At 36.9% G+C, this 19006-nt stretch overlaps 1 protein-coding gene across 1 annotated transcript; it reads left to right on the top strand.

Annotated features, from left to right (window-relative positions):
• The first annotated feature begins 7009 nt into the window (after nucleotides 1-7009).
• On the top strand, nucleotides 7010-17050 carry LOC147399723 (transducin family protein / WD-40 repeat family protein). The gene is given in 13 exon segments (XM_086445191.1): nucleotides 7010-7612; nucleotides 7693-7908; nucleotides 7999-9099; nucleotides 9304-9426; nucleotides 9690-9871; nucleotides 9967-10198; nucleotides 10353-10562; nucleotides 11486-11576; nucleotides 11579-11613; nucleotides 12706-12774; nucleotides 14235-14357; nucleotides 15009-15059; nucleotides 16441-17050. Coding segments are annotated over 13 exon segments (2832 nt in total). The 5' UTR covers nucleotides 7010-7381; the 3' UTR covers nucleotides 16609-17050.
• The last annotated feature ends 1956 nt before the right edge of the window (nucleotides 17051-19006 follow it).

Consider the following 19006-nt stretch of genomic DNA (forward strand, 5'->3'; position numbering starts at 1 on the left):
TATTACCACACCAACCTTTTTTTACAACACCCCAAAGTCCCAAACAATAAAATTAATATAATGCCTAGAAAATGGATAACCTTACAATTTTTATGACCCTCCCCCTTTCCATTACTTATTCTTCTCCAAAGTCTTTTTTTTTTTTTTTTTTCTATTCAAGATTTAGAAGGATATATAATTAAATTCGATAATTGAAGGTCAATTGCCATGGACGCTGCTCCTCTTCACTCCGTTTTTCCCTTTTATATTTCATAACCCCTTTATTTGGTGTACTATGTATTATATACATAGCTAGGGCTGTCAATAGATTGGATTAGACCCAAAATCCGATTCGTTCCGATAATTTCGAGTCTGAATCAATGTTTTAGATTCTGATAAGGATCCAATCCGATAAGGTTTCGATCCAATATCTTATTTGATCGAAACTGAATCAATCATGTCCGGTCCAATAATATGCTAGAGAGTGTATACATTATATTATATATTTGTTGTGATGTATAAAGTTTACTTAGATTTTATATATATATATATGAGAAGACACAGAGTATTGTATGAAATCCTCTATATTATTTTGAGGTTATTCTATATTAATTTATAGTACAGCAGTGGGAATAATTTGAGAGAGATTTTCTCTCAATTACAGAATATATTTCTATTCAAAGGCTAACTATAGATGGTAATAATTTAACCATAGATGGTTGATATATTCTAAGGATATTCTGATTCCAAGAGAATCAATCAACTGTCATCTTAACATCCCCCCTCAAGTTGATGGGCGAACAAGAGCGAACCATAAACTTGTCACGTAACATTTTAAACCGAACCGTACTCAATCCTTTTGTAAATATGTCAGCAATTTGAGCCAAACTAGGGACAAAGACAGTGCGAAGAGCACCACGTAGCACACGTTCCCGAAGAAAATGGTAGTCCACCTCTATATGTTTAGTGCGAGCATGTAGGACAGGATTTGAAGCCAAGTAGGTGACACTAACATTATCACAATGTAAAAGCGGTGGACGTGAGAGTGAAATATCCAAATCACGAAGAAGAAATAATAACCATTGAATATCTGCGGCGGTATGGGCCAAAGCCCTATATTCGGCCTCGGCACTCGACCTAGAAACAGTGGGTTGCTTTTTGGTGGCCCACATAAGTAAATTGGGTCCAAAATAAACGCATAAGCCTGTTGTAGAGCGACGATCGTCAGGGCATCCAGCCCAGTCAGCATCTGAGAATCCACGAAGATGTTCATCCTTTGATTTTGTGAGATGAAGGCCAAAGTTTGGTGTCTCTTTAAGGTAGCGCAAAATGCGCTTGACGGCGATGAGATGTGGATGGCGTGGTTGATGCATGAATTGGCAGACTTGATTCACAGCATATGTGATGTCGGGTCTTGTCATTGTAAGGTATTGGAGGGCGCCCACAATACTTCTATAATTGGTGACATCGGCAATGGCATCTCCATCATCATGAGAAAGTTTTGAACCAGCTGAAACGGGTGATGAACAAGGCTTGGCGTCAAGTAAATTGGACTTTTTGAGCAAGTCAAGAGCGTATTTTGTTTGGCAAAGATCCATACCATCAGAGTGACGATGTACTTCAATCCCAAGAAAATAGTGTAATGGCCCCAAATCTTTAACTTCAAATCGATCATTGAGTTGAGCAATGAGCTTGGTGATAAAATTTGTATTGGCACCGGTGAGAATAATGTCGTCCACGTACAATAAGAGAATAGTGAGACCATGGGAAGCATAATGCAAGAACATGGATGTATCATTGGAACTACGAATAAAACCAAGTTTGAACAAAGCGTCATTAAACCCATCAAACCAAGTGCGTGGTGCCTGACGTAGTTCATAAATTGATTTGTGAAGACGACACACAGGATGAGGGAATGAAGGATCAATAAATCCCGGTGGTTGCTTCATATAAACAACTTCCGGAAGTATTCCATGCAAAAAAGCATTCTTAACATCAAGTTGTCGAATGCACCAACCACGATTGATCGCAACTGAAAGAACAAGTCTTATTGTAGGAGGTTTAACCACAGGACTAAAGGTTTCCTCGAAATCAATTCTGTATCGCTGATTATAGCCTTTTGCAACAAGGCGAGCTTTATGACGTTCAATAGTCCCATCAGCCCGTCGTTTAACCTTGAAGATCCATTTGCAACCCACAACATTCGAAGCTTGAGAAGCAGGTACAAGGGACCATGTTTGTTGTTTGATTAAGGCATTAAATTCATCGAGCATTGCTGCACGCCATTGTGGGTGTTTAGAAGCAATGGTGTAACATGTGGGTTCTTCAGTAGCAGCACTTAATACAGCTTGTAAGCATAATGGCAAAGGATGGCGAGTTGCAAGACCAATGTATGGTTCTTTGGGGCGACGAATACCATCACGCAAACGGGTGGTCATATGATGTCTATTGGTATTTGAAACCAATGGTGCAGGCTGGTTTATGACCGACATAACCTCATTAGAGGTAGTATGAGTCATGAGAAGAGAGTTAGGTTGGAATGGCATGGTAGCTTGTAAATCTGTGACTGGTTGTGTCATTTCAACAACATTATTTGATGGAGTTGAACACAAGGAAGCTGTGCTAGATGGAAGAACCAAGGTCCTTTGAGATGCTTGATCAAGTGGTGTTGTAGATGCTTGAGTTAGCAGCGGTAACTCAATAAATGTTGAATCTGTAGGTGCTTCATCTTCAATAGGTGGATAAAACCATAAGTCTTGCGAAGTTGCTGATCGTAAAGGCCCTTTAGAAAGAATACTAGCAAATGGAAACAAGTCCTCATTAAATCGAACATGACGAGATAGATAAATGCGTCCTGTTTTGGGATCAAGGCAACGGTAGCCTTTGTGATGTGTGTCATATCCCAAGAAAACACAAGGAACTGATTTCAAAGATAATTTGTCATGTTTATAAGCCCCAAGGAATGGAAAACATTGGCTACCAAAGCAGCGTAAAGTCATATAATCTGGTGGTTGCTGAAATAGAATTTCATATGGAGACTTGTAACCCAATGTAGAAGAAGGGAGTCTATTAATAAGAAACACAGCTGTAGAGAATGCTTCCATCCAAAAACGGCGTGGCATGAAAGCTTCATGAAGGAGGGAAAGACCCGTCTCAACGATGTGCCTATGCTTTCTTTCTGCAACACCATTTTGTTGAGGGGTGTGTGGGCAAGAAATGCGATGTTGAATGCCATTATTGGTGAGGAAACTTTCAAAAAGCTTATTCACATACTCCTTTCCACCATCAGATTGAAGGAATTTTATATTTGTGCCAAATTGATTTTCAACAGCCATTTTAAATTTGCAAAAATAACTAAAAGTTTCAGATTTTTGAACGAGAGGATAAATCCAAGTGTATTTGGAGAAATCATCAACAAAAATAAGATAATAACGGAAACCTCCACATGATAATTCAGGAGCGGGACCCCATAAATCTGAGTGAATGAGATGTAGAGGTGTAGGAGAACTCGAAGTAGACAAAGAGAAATGTAAACGACAACTTTTATTCATAGAACAAGCCAAACATTGTGAAATTTTTGAGTTGTCAACAACTTGTATGCATTTATTTCTAACGAGTTTAGTAAGGATGCGAGGGTTAGGATGCCCAAGACGCTTGTGCCAAGTTGCAAGAGTGGATGTTTGTCGCACCATACCGACAAAAGGAAGAGAAGAGGAACCATGGTTGGTGTGAGCATGGAGAGGAAAAATGGAACCTTTACTCGGGCCGCGAAGGAGGAGTCTCCCCGTGCGTCGATCCTTTATGCAAAAACTAAAACGGTCAAAGATAAAGACACAATCATGATCATTAACAAAGCGAGAAACTGATAAGAGATTGGCTTTAATTTGAGGCACATGTAAAATATCCTTCAATAAGAAAGTAGAAGAAGATGTAAATAATTTCATGTCACCAGTGCTGTGAATAGATAAGGTATTACCATTGGCCACTGTAATTTGCTCAGATCCATTATAATCTTGGCGATTAGTCATGGATGAGGCATCAGATGTCATATGGTTGGTCGCTCCCGTGTCTGGATACCAAGTAGAATCATATGGATCAGTAGACATATTCATGGCAGAAAATGCTGCAGGTAAATCATCGGGTTGATATGAGAAGTTGTGTCGTTGGCGGCATTGGAGAGCACTATGGCCAATTTTATTACAAATCTGGCAGACAATAGTTGATTGATTTGATTGTTCATTATTGTTGTTGCGTGAGCTTCCTCGGCTAGAGTTGTTATCACGACTAAATCCACGACCATTGTTATTTCCTCTACCAGTCCCACGGCCATAGTTGTTGCTACGACTAAATCCACGACCTCGATTATTTCTACCACGGCCATTACCACGACTTTGAGAAGCAAAGAGAGCTGTATTGGAACAATCAGTTGTAGGTTGATGATAAAGTTCTAATCGTTTTTCACGATTAAGAAGCATGCTATAAAGATCTTCGAAGGAAGGCGGATCTTTCATTGTTTGGACAGAGTTGACCACAACATCAAAGTCGAGATCAAGACCATCAAGAACACAGCCCACTATATCTTTAGTAGACATGGGTTGTTGAATAAGCGACAACTCATCCGAAAGTCGTTTGATTTTGTCCATGTACTCAGTGATAGTGGACGATCCTTTGCGTATATTGACAAGCTCATGCTTGATTTGATAATATCGAGCATTTGTTTGTGCCATGTATGCCCGATCAAGAGCTACCCAAGTTTCATGAGAGGATTTGTATCCTATGACTTGGGCAAATACCGGTGGTGTCAATGTGGCATGCAACCAACTAAGAAGGATTTGATCCTTCTTTTTCCATTCCAAATATGCAGGATTGGGAATGCTTTCGGAGTCCACAGTGATCATCTCATCTGGAGGTGAATCTGTGCCATCCACCATTGATAACATATCTGCTCCATAAAGAATTGGGAGAAGCTGACTTTTCCAAAGAATGTAGTTGGATCGGTCTAGCTTAATGACTACATGAGAGAGATTTGGAATACCAGGGAGAAGAGGTGAGAATGATGTAGCCATTTGAAAGAGAAAGATGAGATTAGCTGAGAGGGAAAAGACCAAAGAGGAGCCAAGTCTATGGCTCTGATACCATGAGAAAACACAGAGTATTGTATAAAATCCTCTATATTATTTTGAGGTTATTCTATATTAATTTATAGTACAGCAGTGGGAATAATTTGAGAGAGATTTTCTCTCAATTATAGAATATATTTCTATTCAAAGGCTAACTATAGATGGTTGATATATCTAAGGATATTCTAATTCCAAGAGAATCAATCAACTGTTATCTTAACAATATATATATATAAAATCCGAGTTTGGCCCGATGCAATTGTTAATAGATTGGATCTAGATCTTAATATAAAAATCTGATAAAAAATACCGACCTGATAAGGGTCCAATGGAGCAGACTTTTGGGGCAGACCCTCCAAATATAGAGGGCAAAACATGCATGGGCCCTACTTGTACCACATGGCCACAAGGAAACAAAGGTAGGCAAAGTATCAAACTTCATATTGCTAGGATCACGCAAGAAAGCATAAAAATCTTGATAAAAATAGTATTTTACTTTTACAACTATTCTTATTGAGAAAAATACTACCTCCAAGGGATGATATCTGAAATGCATATGAAACCGGGGTACATAACTCAAAATCATTCGTATTTAATATACATCGATAACGAGGTGTTCGGACTTACATTTGACTAGGGGGACCGGATGAGTCAGGGTTCGAGCCAAGGCATACCTAGGCGCGTGCAACACCTGCACATCACACGCATCAAGTAGGTGAGGGAACGCCCTCGCTAGTGGCCTTGAGAAAATATTGTTCATACTAGGTATCGAACACACAACCTATGGACTCTCACTGCTTATTGAATTTGAAATTGCCATTGAGGCACCCCTCGAGGTTAATTTGTATTTAATGTTACTTCCAATGGTAAAATCTGTGATTTATCGAAAGATATATTATTATATCCAAGAAAACACCATGATCAAGGGTATGGCACCATGTCTAAATTATTCAATGAATCATAATAATTTAGAATTTGTATATTAAAAAATTATTATTATTTAATTAAGTTTGATTAAAAAAAAAAAAAACAGGTTCGATGATTTAGAAGTATTGAGAGGAGAGACAAAATAATGCTAGGATTGAAGTGGAATAACATTCGTGAATGAGCCTAAGAGTGTGGGGCGTAGTGTCCAGGGCCTCCCTTAAAAAAAGAGAGGTTTTGAGTTCAAACCCCCTCGTTGGCCACTCACTGGATTGACTTACTTGGTATATATGGTTTATGGTATATTGTATGTACCGGTGGATCTAGGCAACATATGATTTTCTAAGAGGTCAATTGCCTCACCCTTGCTAGTAGGGCCTCGAGTTCAAACACCCAATTATTAAATATAGCAATAATAATAAATATTTCTAAGAATTGATATTTATTTTTCTCCTACAAATCATCGGAATTTCTTAAGAATTTAAGGGGTTCATGTAAAAAAAATCAAAATTCCCCCAACCCAACTTGATTCTTCTAAGAAAGGTAAATATAAAGGCACCCCATGAATTAATAAGGTTAACTCACAACATAGCCAAATTATTTTATCTTATATGAGTTAAAAGTTTCATGATGAACTAATTTTTCTAAGGATGATCTCTATGATGAGGAGATCATCTTAACAAAAAATCAAGCCATTCTGAAACTTCTAACAAATCTTGTTTACAAAAAAAAAAAATGTATGATTTACAATTCTTGAACTTATTTTAATGGGGTTAGAAGTTTTGGAATGGGCTGATTTTGGTTAGGATGATCTAAAAAAAAATCAGCTGATTCCCAACTTTTAACTCATACAAGACAAAATAATTCGTCTATGGTGTGGGTTGCCCTTATTAATTTGTAGGGGTGCTTTTATAATTATCCTTTCGAAAATCGCCTTAAATTTTTGCAATACAAATATTTGCAGATATTTGAGTTTTAAAGGGAGTTTGGTACTGTTTCTTACTGCAAAACCCTAAAAACCAAATGCAAAACCCTAATATTTACGACAAAACTTTGCAAAAGCCCGCGAACGCGGCCTTGCTCTCTTATTCCGTCTTCAAGCTCTGCAACTCTATCACACAGCACCTCTCCAATTCCATTACATCACTCTATTAGTTTTTCTGATTTTTTTTCTCATATTTATTCATTTTTTTCTCTCAAAGTCTCTTCTCGGTGCAGAGGAAAATCGTGATTGAATTGAAACACAGTGAAAGAGCGCTTCTAACGAAGCAAGTGAGCGCCAAATCCAAACAAACAGTCACAAATTCCATCCAAATCCGATAAATTTCCGCTAACGAGCACCGAAGAACTAATCAAAGATGGTGAAATCCTATCTTAGATATGAACCTGTTGCGGTGTTTGGTGTAGTAGTCTCGCTTGAGTCCAACATAAGTTACGACAGCACTGGAAAGCTCCTCCTCGCTCCAGCCCTAGAGAAGCTCGGAATCTGGAACATCAGACAAGGCATCTGCTCCAAAACTCTCTCTCCTTCCACCTCTTATGGCCCATCTCTCGCCGTCACCTCCATTTCTTCCTCTCCCTCGTCTTTGGTAACCTATCTGAAGCTCTGTATATTTTCAGCAATTTTGATTGTTTGTTTTTCTTATTTTCTAACAAATTTTGGTCTCAGATAGCGAGTGGTTACGCGGATGGGAGTATAAGAATTTGGGATTGTAGTAAAGGGACTTGTGAGACCACTTTGAATGGCCACAAAGGCGCTGTTACTGCCCTTAAATACAACAAGACTGGATCTTTACTCGCTTCTGGTAGCAAAGACAATGATGTTATTTTATGGGATGTGGTTGGGGAGACTGGACTTTTTCGTCTTCGTGGGCATCGTGATCAGGTTATCTTTATATGTCAATTTATGTTTGAATTTATAAACAAATCGATATACCCATGATTCATTAGTGTTTGCTTTATTGATAATTTGTAGATTACCGATTTGGTTTTCTTGGATTCTGGTAAAAAGCTTGTTAGTTCCTCAAAAGACAAGTTTTTGAGGTTATGGGATATTGAAACACAGCATTGTATGCAAATAATTAGTGGTCATCATAGTGAAATTTGGTCCATTGATGTCGATCCCGAGGAGAGATATTTGGTAACTGGATCCGCCGACCCAGAACTTCGGTTTTATACAATTAAGCACGAATTCATAGATGGTGAACCTTTGAATAACTTGAAGGGAACCAAAATTGTGAAAAGTGGAGATTCTGCCTTTCAAAGCAAATGGGAGGTTTTGAGACATTTTGGTGAAATCGAGCGGCAAAGCAAGGATCGGGTTGGAACTGTGAGATTCAACCGGTCAGGAAATCTACTTGCTTGTCAAATGGCAGGGAAGGCAGTACAGATTTTTCGAGTATTGGATGAATCCGAATCCAAGCGCAAAGCTAAAAGGAGAGCTCACAGAAAGAGAGAGAAGAAATCGGCTAAAGGGGAAACTGAGCCAACTGAAAATGGAGATGCAGAATCTACTCCCATTGTTACAGTTTCTGATGTTTTTAAACTTCTCCAAACTTTGCGAACTAACAAGAAGATTTGCTCCATTTCCTTCTGTCCTTCCCCTCCAAAGAGTTCGCTTGCCACTTTAGCTATATCTATGAATAATAATCTATTAGAGATCTATTCTATTGAAACCGATGCAGCCACGAAAACACTCGCTATAGAGCTGCCGGGGCACCGGTCTGATGTTAGAAGTGTTACACTTAGCTCAGATAATACTCTTTTGATGTCAACTAGTCACAATGCCATAAAGATTTGGAACCCAAGTACAGGTTCTTGCCTTAGAACTATTGACTCTGGGTATGGTCTTTGTGGTTCATTTGTTCCAGGTAACCGATTCGCACTTGTTGGAACCAAAAGTGGAACCCTAGAAATTATTGACGTTGGGAGTGGTACTTGCACGGACGTAGTAGAAGCTCATGGTGGTTCTCTACGGTCAATTGCGACACTTGTGGATGGAAGTGGGTTTGTCACAGGGAGTGCGGATCACGATGTTAAATTCTGGGAATATCATATTATGCAGAAAGCCGGTCAAGTATGTTCTTTTACTTTTCTTCCTATGTTATTATTATTTGTTTCTTTTACGGTGCATTGCTTTTTTCACAAAAAATATGGAATGTTTAATTGCATTTGATTACTACTGCAAACATTTGCTATTGATTATAGCGTGTACTAAGTGGAACTAGTTTTAAAGTCAGATAGCTAATTTTCAAACTTTGTCGATATGTTTCTTGTGCAGGATTCTAAACAACTAACTGTGACAAATACAAGGACTTTGAAAATGAACGATGATGTTCTTGTGGTTGTTGTCAGTCCTGATGCCAAATATATTGCTGTTGCCCTGTTGGATTGCACAATCAAGGTCAGTTTGACTTCGCTTATTTCTTTCTTTTTTCGTTTGAGCTTTATTGCTTACATGAAACTCTTTGATAAGAAAAAAAAGAAAAAAATGGCCATGTCAAGTTGTCAACTTTGAGATTATGAGATAATAAAACTTGTTCTCTTATACCTTTGTTGCCATAATTATATTGTTTGTTTTTTGATGTATGAATGCATACAGAAAACTCCAGCAAATCACTGATGAATTGCAAACAAGCTGAGATTTCTACATTAATTATCGTGCAGGTCTACTTTATGGATTCACTGAAATTTTTCCTATCCCTATATGGGCACAAACTGCCTGTACTTTGTATGGACATTTCTTCAGATGGAGATCTGTTAGTAACTGGTTCTGCAGACAAAAATTTGAAGATTTGGGGTTTGGATTTTGGCGACTGTCACAAATCCATTTTTGCTCATGCTGACAGGTCCTCTTTACAATATTCTGTATTAAAGAGGTGTTGCTTTTGGATATAATAATAAATAAGGAAGAATGTATCCTCACTAACACTTTCTATGACAGTGTTATGGCCGTGCAGTTTGTGCGTAGAACACATTATATGTTTAGTGTGGGGAAAGACCGCCTTGTAAAATATTGGGACGCTGATAAGTTCGAGTTACTTTTAACTCTTGAGGGACATCATGCAGAAGTCTGGTGTCTTTCAATCAGCAATCGTGGTGATTTTATCGTAACAGGATCCCATGATCGATCTATACGTCGTTGGGATCGTACGGAAGAACCTTTTTTCATCGAGGTATCATATTCTTGTATCTGCTAATATATTGTAAACTTGTTTATTTCGTCATTTGGTCATGGGATGATTCATATAATATTTTCCAAAATTTATTATTTGAGATATGGAACCGTATTCTAATCAACTTCTTGTAACACACCTTTTGGATGTGCAGGAAGAGAAAGAAAAAAGGTTGGATGAGATGTTTGAGGCTGATGTTGAAAATCCATTTGAAAGTAAGTATTCATTGAAAGAGGAACTTCCAGAGGAGGGAGCTGTAGGTTTGGCAGGGAAGAAGACTCAAGAAACTCTCACTGCAACCGACTTAATTATCGAGGCGTTAGACACAGCAGAGGCAGAACTAAAACGTATAGTTCAACACAAGGTATATAAAATTATATATATGTATTTATTGGCAACATCTATGAGTTGCCAATATATATATTGCCAATATATATTTTGTATGGTTCTATTTTGCTGTCACAATCTATGAGTTTTGGCAACATGTTATTGTCTTGCTTAAAATATGATTGTCAAAACTAAATGATAGATGAATAGCTACCCTCGGCCTTGGGTATCTGTATATGTGGTGTAGATATGGGCAATAAAGTCACCACATGGCATATGCGTGTTGCCTCCAAGGCCACCACGTGGCATTGTCAGAATCGTTGCGTGTCACCTTTGAAGTTGTTATGTGACGTCATAAGGAGATCTGACCATGGGACCACTGAGGAGATACCTTTCTTCTCTTCACTATAAAAGAAACACGAAGTTGTCATTGAGAGGGGATCCATTCTCTCACAAGGGCGCTCTCTCTCTCTCTCTCTCTCTCTCTCTCTATAACCTCCTGTATTGTAGATCATGTAATAGTTTCAAGGATAGTGGAGCGGTTCCTCAGAGCCCGGGGACGTAGTCCGGATTTGGATGAACCCCGTGAACAAATCGTGTATTGTCATCTCTCTTTCTCTTTTCCCTTCTCTTTAATTATCTTTGTATGGTTCATACCGACGTAATACCAACACTGAACGGCCGTGAAACATAGTTTAGGCGGTGGTGGGACTACCCTAAGTGTCACTCGGCATGTGACTAATATAAAAGCCTTATCCTCCATGTACATAACCAAAAGTGGGCATCGACACGTGGTATTCTGTTTCTCTGAGGATTTTGAGGACCTCTACCACCCTTGTGCGCAATACAATAGTTCTTCAAGAATGGGGTGACTGTTAGCCAAATTTTTATTGTTAGTTCTAGAACAAATTTTCATAACTTTGTATTACTACTAATGTACTCACCTTTCTAAATCTTCAGGAGGAGAAAGCAAGCGGAAGATGGGTTGACTTCCAACCAAATGTTTTGATGCTTGGGCTCTCTCCATCTGATTATGTTCTCCGTGCAGTTTCCATGTTCACATGAATGACCTGGAGCAGACATTACTGGTGCGTGAGCATGTCTTCTCCTGCATTAGTTCTTAATGATATGTTGGATTAATTTACGGTTTAGTGCGATCATCTCTTATACTGAACATGCATATTTCCCTCTCATTAAGGGTTTTACTTGAGCTTGTACTGGTCTGTGTGCTTTGGCACAACAATTGTTGACCAATACAATGTATTTTCTCAAGCAAGGATATCATTTGCTACTGTCGCTTACTATATTTAATGGAATCTCTGAAGGATCTGCACTATTGTTACCCTAGTCAACTCTCTGCATGCTTGAAGCTTCTAGTATCTTTGATTGGTTTTCAAATCTTGGCCAAGATGGGTCTTTTTGTCCACTCTTCTCAATATTTAGGATTCCCAGATAAGATTGAGTTGTAGTGTGACTTCATGTTAGACTCAACCTAGTTAGACTTGGTTAAGACGGTATCAAATCATCTGGTCTTGACTAAACTAGTTGGGTACCAGTACATAGACAAAGCACGTGTCTAAATTCATATAATCCATGTCATTATTTTTTGTTCTGATTGGTTCCATCACCAAGTCTCTAGTGTGCAATCACCATCTTTTTGGACATTGTCGTCGCTCCCATTCTTTGGATGCGTATGAGAGACATTTTTTAAGTACCTTAGTTCGTGTAAGTATATAATATAGAAAGAATTTATTTAGATAAGCTGTCATACTTAAAAGTCAAATAAATAATAGGAAAACACCAAATAATTCTTGTAAAAAAAACCAAGTGTGATTAATTATAGTTTATTTGAAAAGTATGTATGCATTTGTCTGACTTGGTGTCCATCATGGCAAAATCTGAGAAAGTGGGATATCCCTGCTACATTGCTTTGGATTTTGTAGTGATTATAGTCTTAATTGCATTCATACTGCTCATCCACAGCATGATTTCCTGATGACGGCATTGTGTGATTTTGGTGGTTCTATTTGCTTCTTTTGAAAGAAATAGATCTTGATATTTAGAAAGAGAACATTGAATCACCTTCTTCTAGTCAGGCTGCACAGAGGTTCCTTATTTTAGATTTGGATTATTGACACTTCATGCCATGGTTTCCTGACTAGAAATGTTTCTTTTTGCAGTCATTACCATTCTCAGACGCCTTGAAGCTTATGTCCTACTTAAAAGATTGGGCTTCAATTCCTGATAAGGTATATGTATGGTATATATATATATATATGTCTAAGTACATGCACTCGCATCTTTAGGTGCATAGCATATGTGTATTTATGGAGGACAGCCTTCATAACTGAACGGCAATTTCTGTGTTTATTGTTACATTGTTTATGTTTGAATTTTTTCTTTATGGCTCAATCCATACATATCTATAATTTTATTGTTTTTGTGACACCTTGATGTATTGTAAAATAGACATTATTGTTTTAGTAAACTAGGCTTCACATCATTGGTTACCATAAACTACGCCTGACATCATTGATTTGGTAAACTAGGCTTTCTGGTACATCCAACGTTTTGTTCACTAGCCTCTATATGTAAACAATTAGCAAGAAACATAGCCAATGAGATGTGAATTCTACATTGGAAGGTTGCTCAGGAAGAATTTGTATCTTTCTACTGATAGGCTTTACCAACTTATTCACTAGATTGAACTCGAAGAGTCTTCAAAGTTTTACCTTATCAACTGTGATTCTTTCCTTCAGAGAGAATGCTCCTTCCCTTCAAAGATCCTTTTGTTCCTATCCTTCTAGAACTTTAATTTTCAATATAGATTATGGTTATGGTCATCCAACATTTTTAGAATTCGTCTTAGGTAACCAATTTCAGCTGTAGAATTTTCTTTGAACTCTGAATATGACCTCGAAAGATTATGGCCTTAGTACGCTGAAAAACTGAGACTGTACATGACAGTTTTGTTTGCTATGGATATCATGGTACAAATTGATATATTAGACTAAAGTGATGGAAAAATGACTTAGAAACGTTATGTTACCTCTGCAACCTACCTATTAGAGAGAATTACACTTTTGTTCATTGGTATGCACCGCAAGATTTCTATACTCTAAAATACAATAAATAAATAAATAAATAAAAATCTTTGGTTTTTTTTTTTATGATTACTGAATAATACTGTGGTTCAGTTTGGATTACCATTCTTGCAATGAAAAAAAAGGATTCTTATGCACAAAGAGCTCAAAGTTTGGTTACTGGAAATAGCAAACCAAACTGCCCCTACCTTTTATAACACATGAACTATAAATTAATTATTTTTCTGAATTCCAATAAATATTGTACTGGTAAGGCCATGACAGAATGGAAAAGGATGTCTGTACAAGAAGATGCAAGATTTTGAACCATGTTTGCATCTCATGAAGGCAAGGACTTTTAACATCCATTTGTTTGAAAATCCATCTTCTCTAGGTATAAATATTTTAACTAGGCTACATGTCTTGATACAACTTGGACAATTTCCTCTTCTGATGCCAACCTCAGTATGAGCTTTATATCTAGGTTTGCAATGCCTGAACCAGCCCTTACTGCGGCCGCTGCATTGGAATTATTTTAATATCTTTTTACCGACTTGTAAAGATCCGAGTAATCTGAAAATGCTATCATTTGCAATCTACTTACAATTTTTTGAAATTGTGTTCAGGTCGAGCTGGTCTGTAGGATTGCTACAGTGCTGTTGCAGACACATCATAACCAATTGGTTACTACTACTGCTGCCAGACCTATCTTGACAATTCTCAAAGAAATTCTTTATGCAAGAGTTAAGGTAATTAACGAATCCATTTTGCACATACATAAATAAAGTCTTGAAAGCAAATGAGTATACTTTATTATTTTAAGATGATCAAAATCATTTATGAACTGAGTTTTCTGCCCCGTTTTACAAATGTAATAGACTTTTTCTCCATTTTAAAGAAAATTAAGGAGTCAGGCACATGTTCTAGGTATATTTTAAGAGCTCGTTTTACAACCAGAAAATACATAGTTAATCATAGGGAAGGATATAAAGAATTAGAAAGAGCCGTGATAAATTGACGCGGCAAAACATACACAGTCTGTACGCGGCTGACGTGGCAAGGGCACAGAACCATAGATCTTTTTCTTCGGGATACACAAGGAAAATGGTTCTGTGCTCATGCCACGTCAGCCGTGTACAGACCGCATATGTTTTGCCGTGTTGATTTATCATTAGTCAATTAGAAAATATCATTCCCTGTGTATAAATGTGCAAACAAACATTGTTACACAAATTTATCCAAAAAAAAAACATTGTTACACAATCTTATTAGGATATCTGTTTCATCCATATATATGTTCCATTTTTAGGACAATGTCAAGTTAGATGTTTTTCAATAATTTATGCAAGAAATCAGAGACATTAGTTTTTGGGATAAATGATGTTTCAATTTTTTGGCAGGAATGCAAAGACACCCTTGGTTTCAATCTTGCTGCGATGGACCATCTCAAGGTGAATCTTGTGCATGCATACACATTTTTTTTTATAGAGATTTACTGGGCAGACCTATCTGTTGCAATTTTATTACAAAAACCACCTTAATTTGAAATCTTATTAAGGGTGGTTTGGCCCACATGGATTATCAAATTAGCAATCCAACACCACAGACTTCTAGATTTTATGGAAAAACTCAGATTCGAAAGAAAAAAAAAAAATCTTTTTGAGCTTGATTTAAGGTGTTAAAAATGGATGGCTACCAAACTCTCAAATTTAAAACTAAAATTCAACGGTGAAAATTAACTCTCTTATTTTTTTTAGATTTTTTTTTTTTGGGTCAAAATTTGTAGAATTTAGTCCTCGATAACCCTATGGCATCAGATCATGTTTTTAGATGCCACAAATTGATGCGGTTAGGAACCACTCCATGGTTTGTTGAGTAAGAAATTAACTGGCATCAATTTGAATTTTTTGATGTGGATCCCCACTCCAAGGTTTTGCTGGGTAACAAACTTGATAAAGTAAGGTTCCCTTGGAGTTGTTAGACTTCTAAGGGAGTTTTTGTAATAAAAATGCAACAGTTGGGTCTGCCGGGCTAATCTTTTTTTTATTTTTAATTTTGACAAGTAGAAAAGAAACACACAGATAGTACATTTGGGCTTTTAGACCCATAGAGCAGTTTCAATCTTGCTCCAATGGATCCGGTCATGTATATAGTGTTGAAGTATGGCTCAAAAATCAATTAGGCCTGGTCCAAGTGTGTGTATTGTTGGGTCGGTCCAAGGTGATTTGGGTTGGGCTTGTAACTTATGTAAGTGACCCACTTATGTGGTGTTTCTACAAAGGATTTTATTCTTTTGTTGTAAGAAGTCTAACTTCAAGTCTAAGTCTTTTCTAGAAAAGAGAATAGAAAAAGAAAGAAACCCAAGAGATGAGAGGTTTGAGAAGATTGAGATCTAGAAGAAGATGAATCAGCTCCAACGCTCATACCTCTGTGGATGTAGCCTTTGGGTGAATCACGTAAAATCTCGTGTTGTGGGTATTGTGTTCTTACTTTTTTCTTTGTGTGGTTATTTATCTTCTACATTTGCTATTATTAGTTGGGTCACCCTTTATTGCCATTATTAAACAAGGTCTTGGAAGGTGTATCATATAAGGTGTGTGGTTAAGTACCCAATAGGTGTTTGATCAAATTACTATGTGGGCTTTACAAGGGTGTTCGCATACACAACATATAGTTCCTCTCTTTGTTAGGATGATCTCCATTACCCCCGCAGAAAAGAAAAAATCATCATTAACTTGTCTACACGTGGGACCTTCAGACCCATGTTTGTGTGCAATTGTAATCATATTAATAAAAGAAACTGAGATCTGTCTTATTAATTTGATATTGCAGCAATTGATGTCCTCGAAATCAGATGCGCTGTTCCGAGATGCTAAGACAAAGTTGCTAGAAATCCGTTCACGGCAGTCAAAACGTCTAGAAGCTAGATCTTCTAGAAATGAAGAGAAACGGAGGAAGAAGAAACAGAAGAGTTCAGATGAAATGCGCACTGGGGTCTAAACTGATATGGGGAGAGATTCTTTTTTGAGAAAAGGTGGAAATTCTCGAGGTGAAGAGCTTGGAAGCCTCAGCACACTAGTTTCTTCACTTCCCCAATCTTACACAAGGAGGTCAATTGAAGCCTCAAAAGTACTTTATACCCAATAGAGTGACAGAACTTCCTGGAGGTATGACATACCCTGCTTAGCCAATCAGCCATCGATTTTGGATCTTTTTATTTTTTTTTCTTTCATTTTTGGTAGATTAATACGACAAGTGTATTTGGTGGCCAGGATTTCAAACAACCCCCATTTCCTCTCTTTTTTGGCTGAAATCCTGAGTTGAAATGAAATGATTGCCATGCTTCCGTTCTGGTAGTCTTGTAATCAAGAATTGAGGTCCATTACCTATTGTGAGATAGTATTATTCTATTAGTTAATGATATTATCATTGTTTAAAGCAACATTGAACATTTTGTTCGTACCATTGCCATTTGTAGTTGAGGGTCATGGGAGGACTAACCAATCAATCAATGCAATTAGATATTAGATTGATTGGATGATCCTGGCCATTGGATTTATATTATTATTTGCTTTGTGTGCTTTCAAGGCATTTGGGAGGGTCTTGTGTGCATTATTTATTGAATGCATGTGGGATCTGGTGATTTTGGCAACTTTCATCAGAACTATGATACCTAGAGACGATCAAAACAGTTCAACCATCCATATAACATAAGAAAGCTCCATTCTATGATTGTTCATGGGAGGGATTAGCTTCCAATCGCTTGGCATGTTAAATAGATACATACACAACATTATCATCTTCTGGGGCTGTTGATTTCAGCAAATTTATTTTATTTAATTATTTTGGATAGACAATAGTCTCCTTTATTAAGAAATGAGTCGTGCTGGGGTGATACAAAGGGAGACCAAAGGTAACAAACTCGTGATGGCGCACACATTACCATAGATGCTTTTCTGCGAGATAAGAGTAAAAACATCAATGGTTATGTGAGCACCACCACATCATTTTTGTCACCTTTGTGTCTGTCATTCCAGCATTTTCCTTAAGAAATAATGAACCTTGGTCCTGTCCACTGGGAGTAATAAACTGAAAGAGCCGTGACAAACTGACTCAACCAAATAAAAAGAAAAAAAAATCTCAAATATTCTCAACCGACTTGGAACGTGCACAGAACCAGACTTTTTTCCTTATTATTCTCTAGTATTGTTGTTTTAGAATCTGTGTTACAAATGAATGAGTCGTTTTACTTCTTAGTGGAATCATAGTAACAAAAATTGGCTAGTTTTAGAAAAAAGTCCGCGTTTAGAACGTGGCTTGCATCCCTAATGACTTGCTAAAACAGTAAAAAAAAAAAAGACTTTTTCTTGTGAAACAAAGATCTCACTTTTTCCCATTTTTTAAGATGTGGATTAGATGCATAATAAAATTTGATTATTCATTATGGGATTTGATTATAATAACTTGAATTTTCATTAGATATATATGTTTTCATAATTTTTAATATATATTTTTATTTTCATCATTTTTTCCCACTTTTTGGTCAAAATTTTTTTCCCTTGCCGATTTAAATCCATACTCCCGACTTCGTGACTATGGGTGGAATACCTTGAGAGCATATATATATAGGGGGTGGTTCAAGGGACATATGTAAAAACAATGGTTTTTCAAAATATGGGTTAGAGGTTTTGGATTTAGCTGATTTTTTTGCGAGGATGGTCACTATGATGAGAAGATCATCCTCACAAAAAATCAGCTCAATCTGAAGTTTCTAAATCCATCAAAGATGATTTACAAATTATTGAAAAAAATTGACAAAAAATCGACGATCCACATTCTAAATCACTTTTAATGGGGTTAAAAGTTTCAGATTGGACTGATTTTTTTTTTCCGGATGATCTTCCCATCATAGAGATCATCCTCAGAAAAAATCAGCTCAATCTAAAACTTCTAACCTATATTTTAAAATTTTATTAATGTTACATTGTTTTTACATATGTTTTTTCATGCCCCTTATATATATATATATATATATATATTTTAATACCGAGATTCGGAACCATGTATCCACTTGGGTTGTCATGAATAAAAATATCTTAATGACCTTCAATATGCCCTAATCTTCAAGGTCTCTTGTAAATGAAAAAAATGCAAAGTTGAGAGTTCAACACCCATTACAAGCCCATTTGGATAGAAAATAACTAGAAAACAAAAAGTAGTTTTTAGGAGAAACTAACTTTTAAGGAAATTTTTTTTTTCATTTTCTTAAAGAGTTTTAGAAGTGATTTTTCTAAAATGAATCCAAACAAGTTTTTTAACTGTCAAAAGTAACAAAATCTTTTTATGTGTATCCAAACGGGGCTCTAAAACAGTTAATAAGCTCATGCCTAAATTCTTT

The sequence above is a fragment of the Akebia trifoliata genome, chromosome 6, assembly GCF_017979445.1.
Source record: "Akebia trifoliata isolate Shusen 1 chromosome 6, ASM1797944v1, whole genome shotgun sequence".
NCBI classification, from domain to species: Eukaryota; Viridiplantae; Streptophyta; class Magnoliopsida; order Ranunculales; family Lardizabalaceae; genus Akebia; species Akebia trifoliata.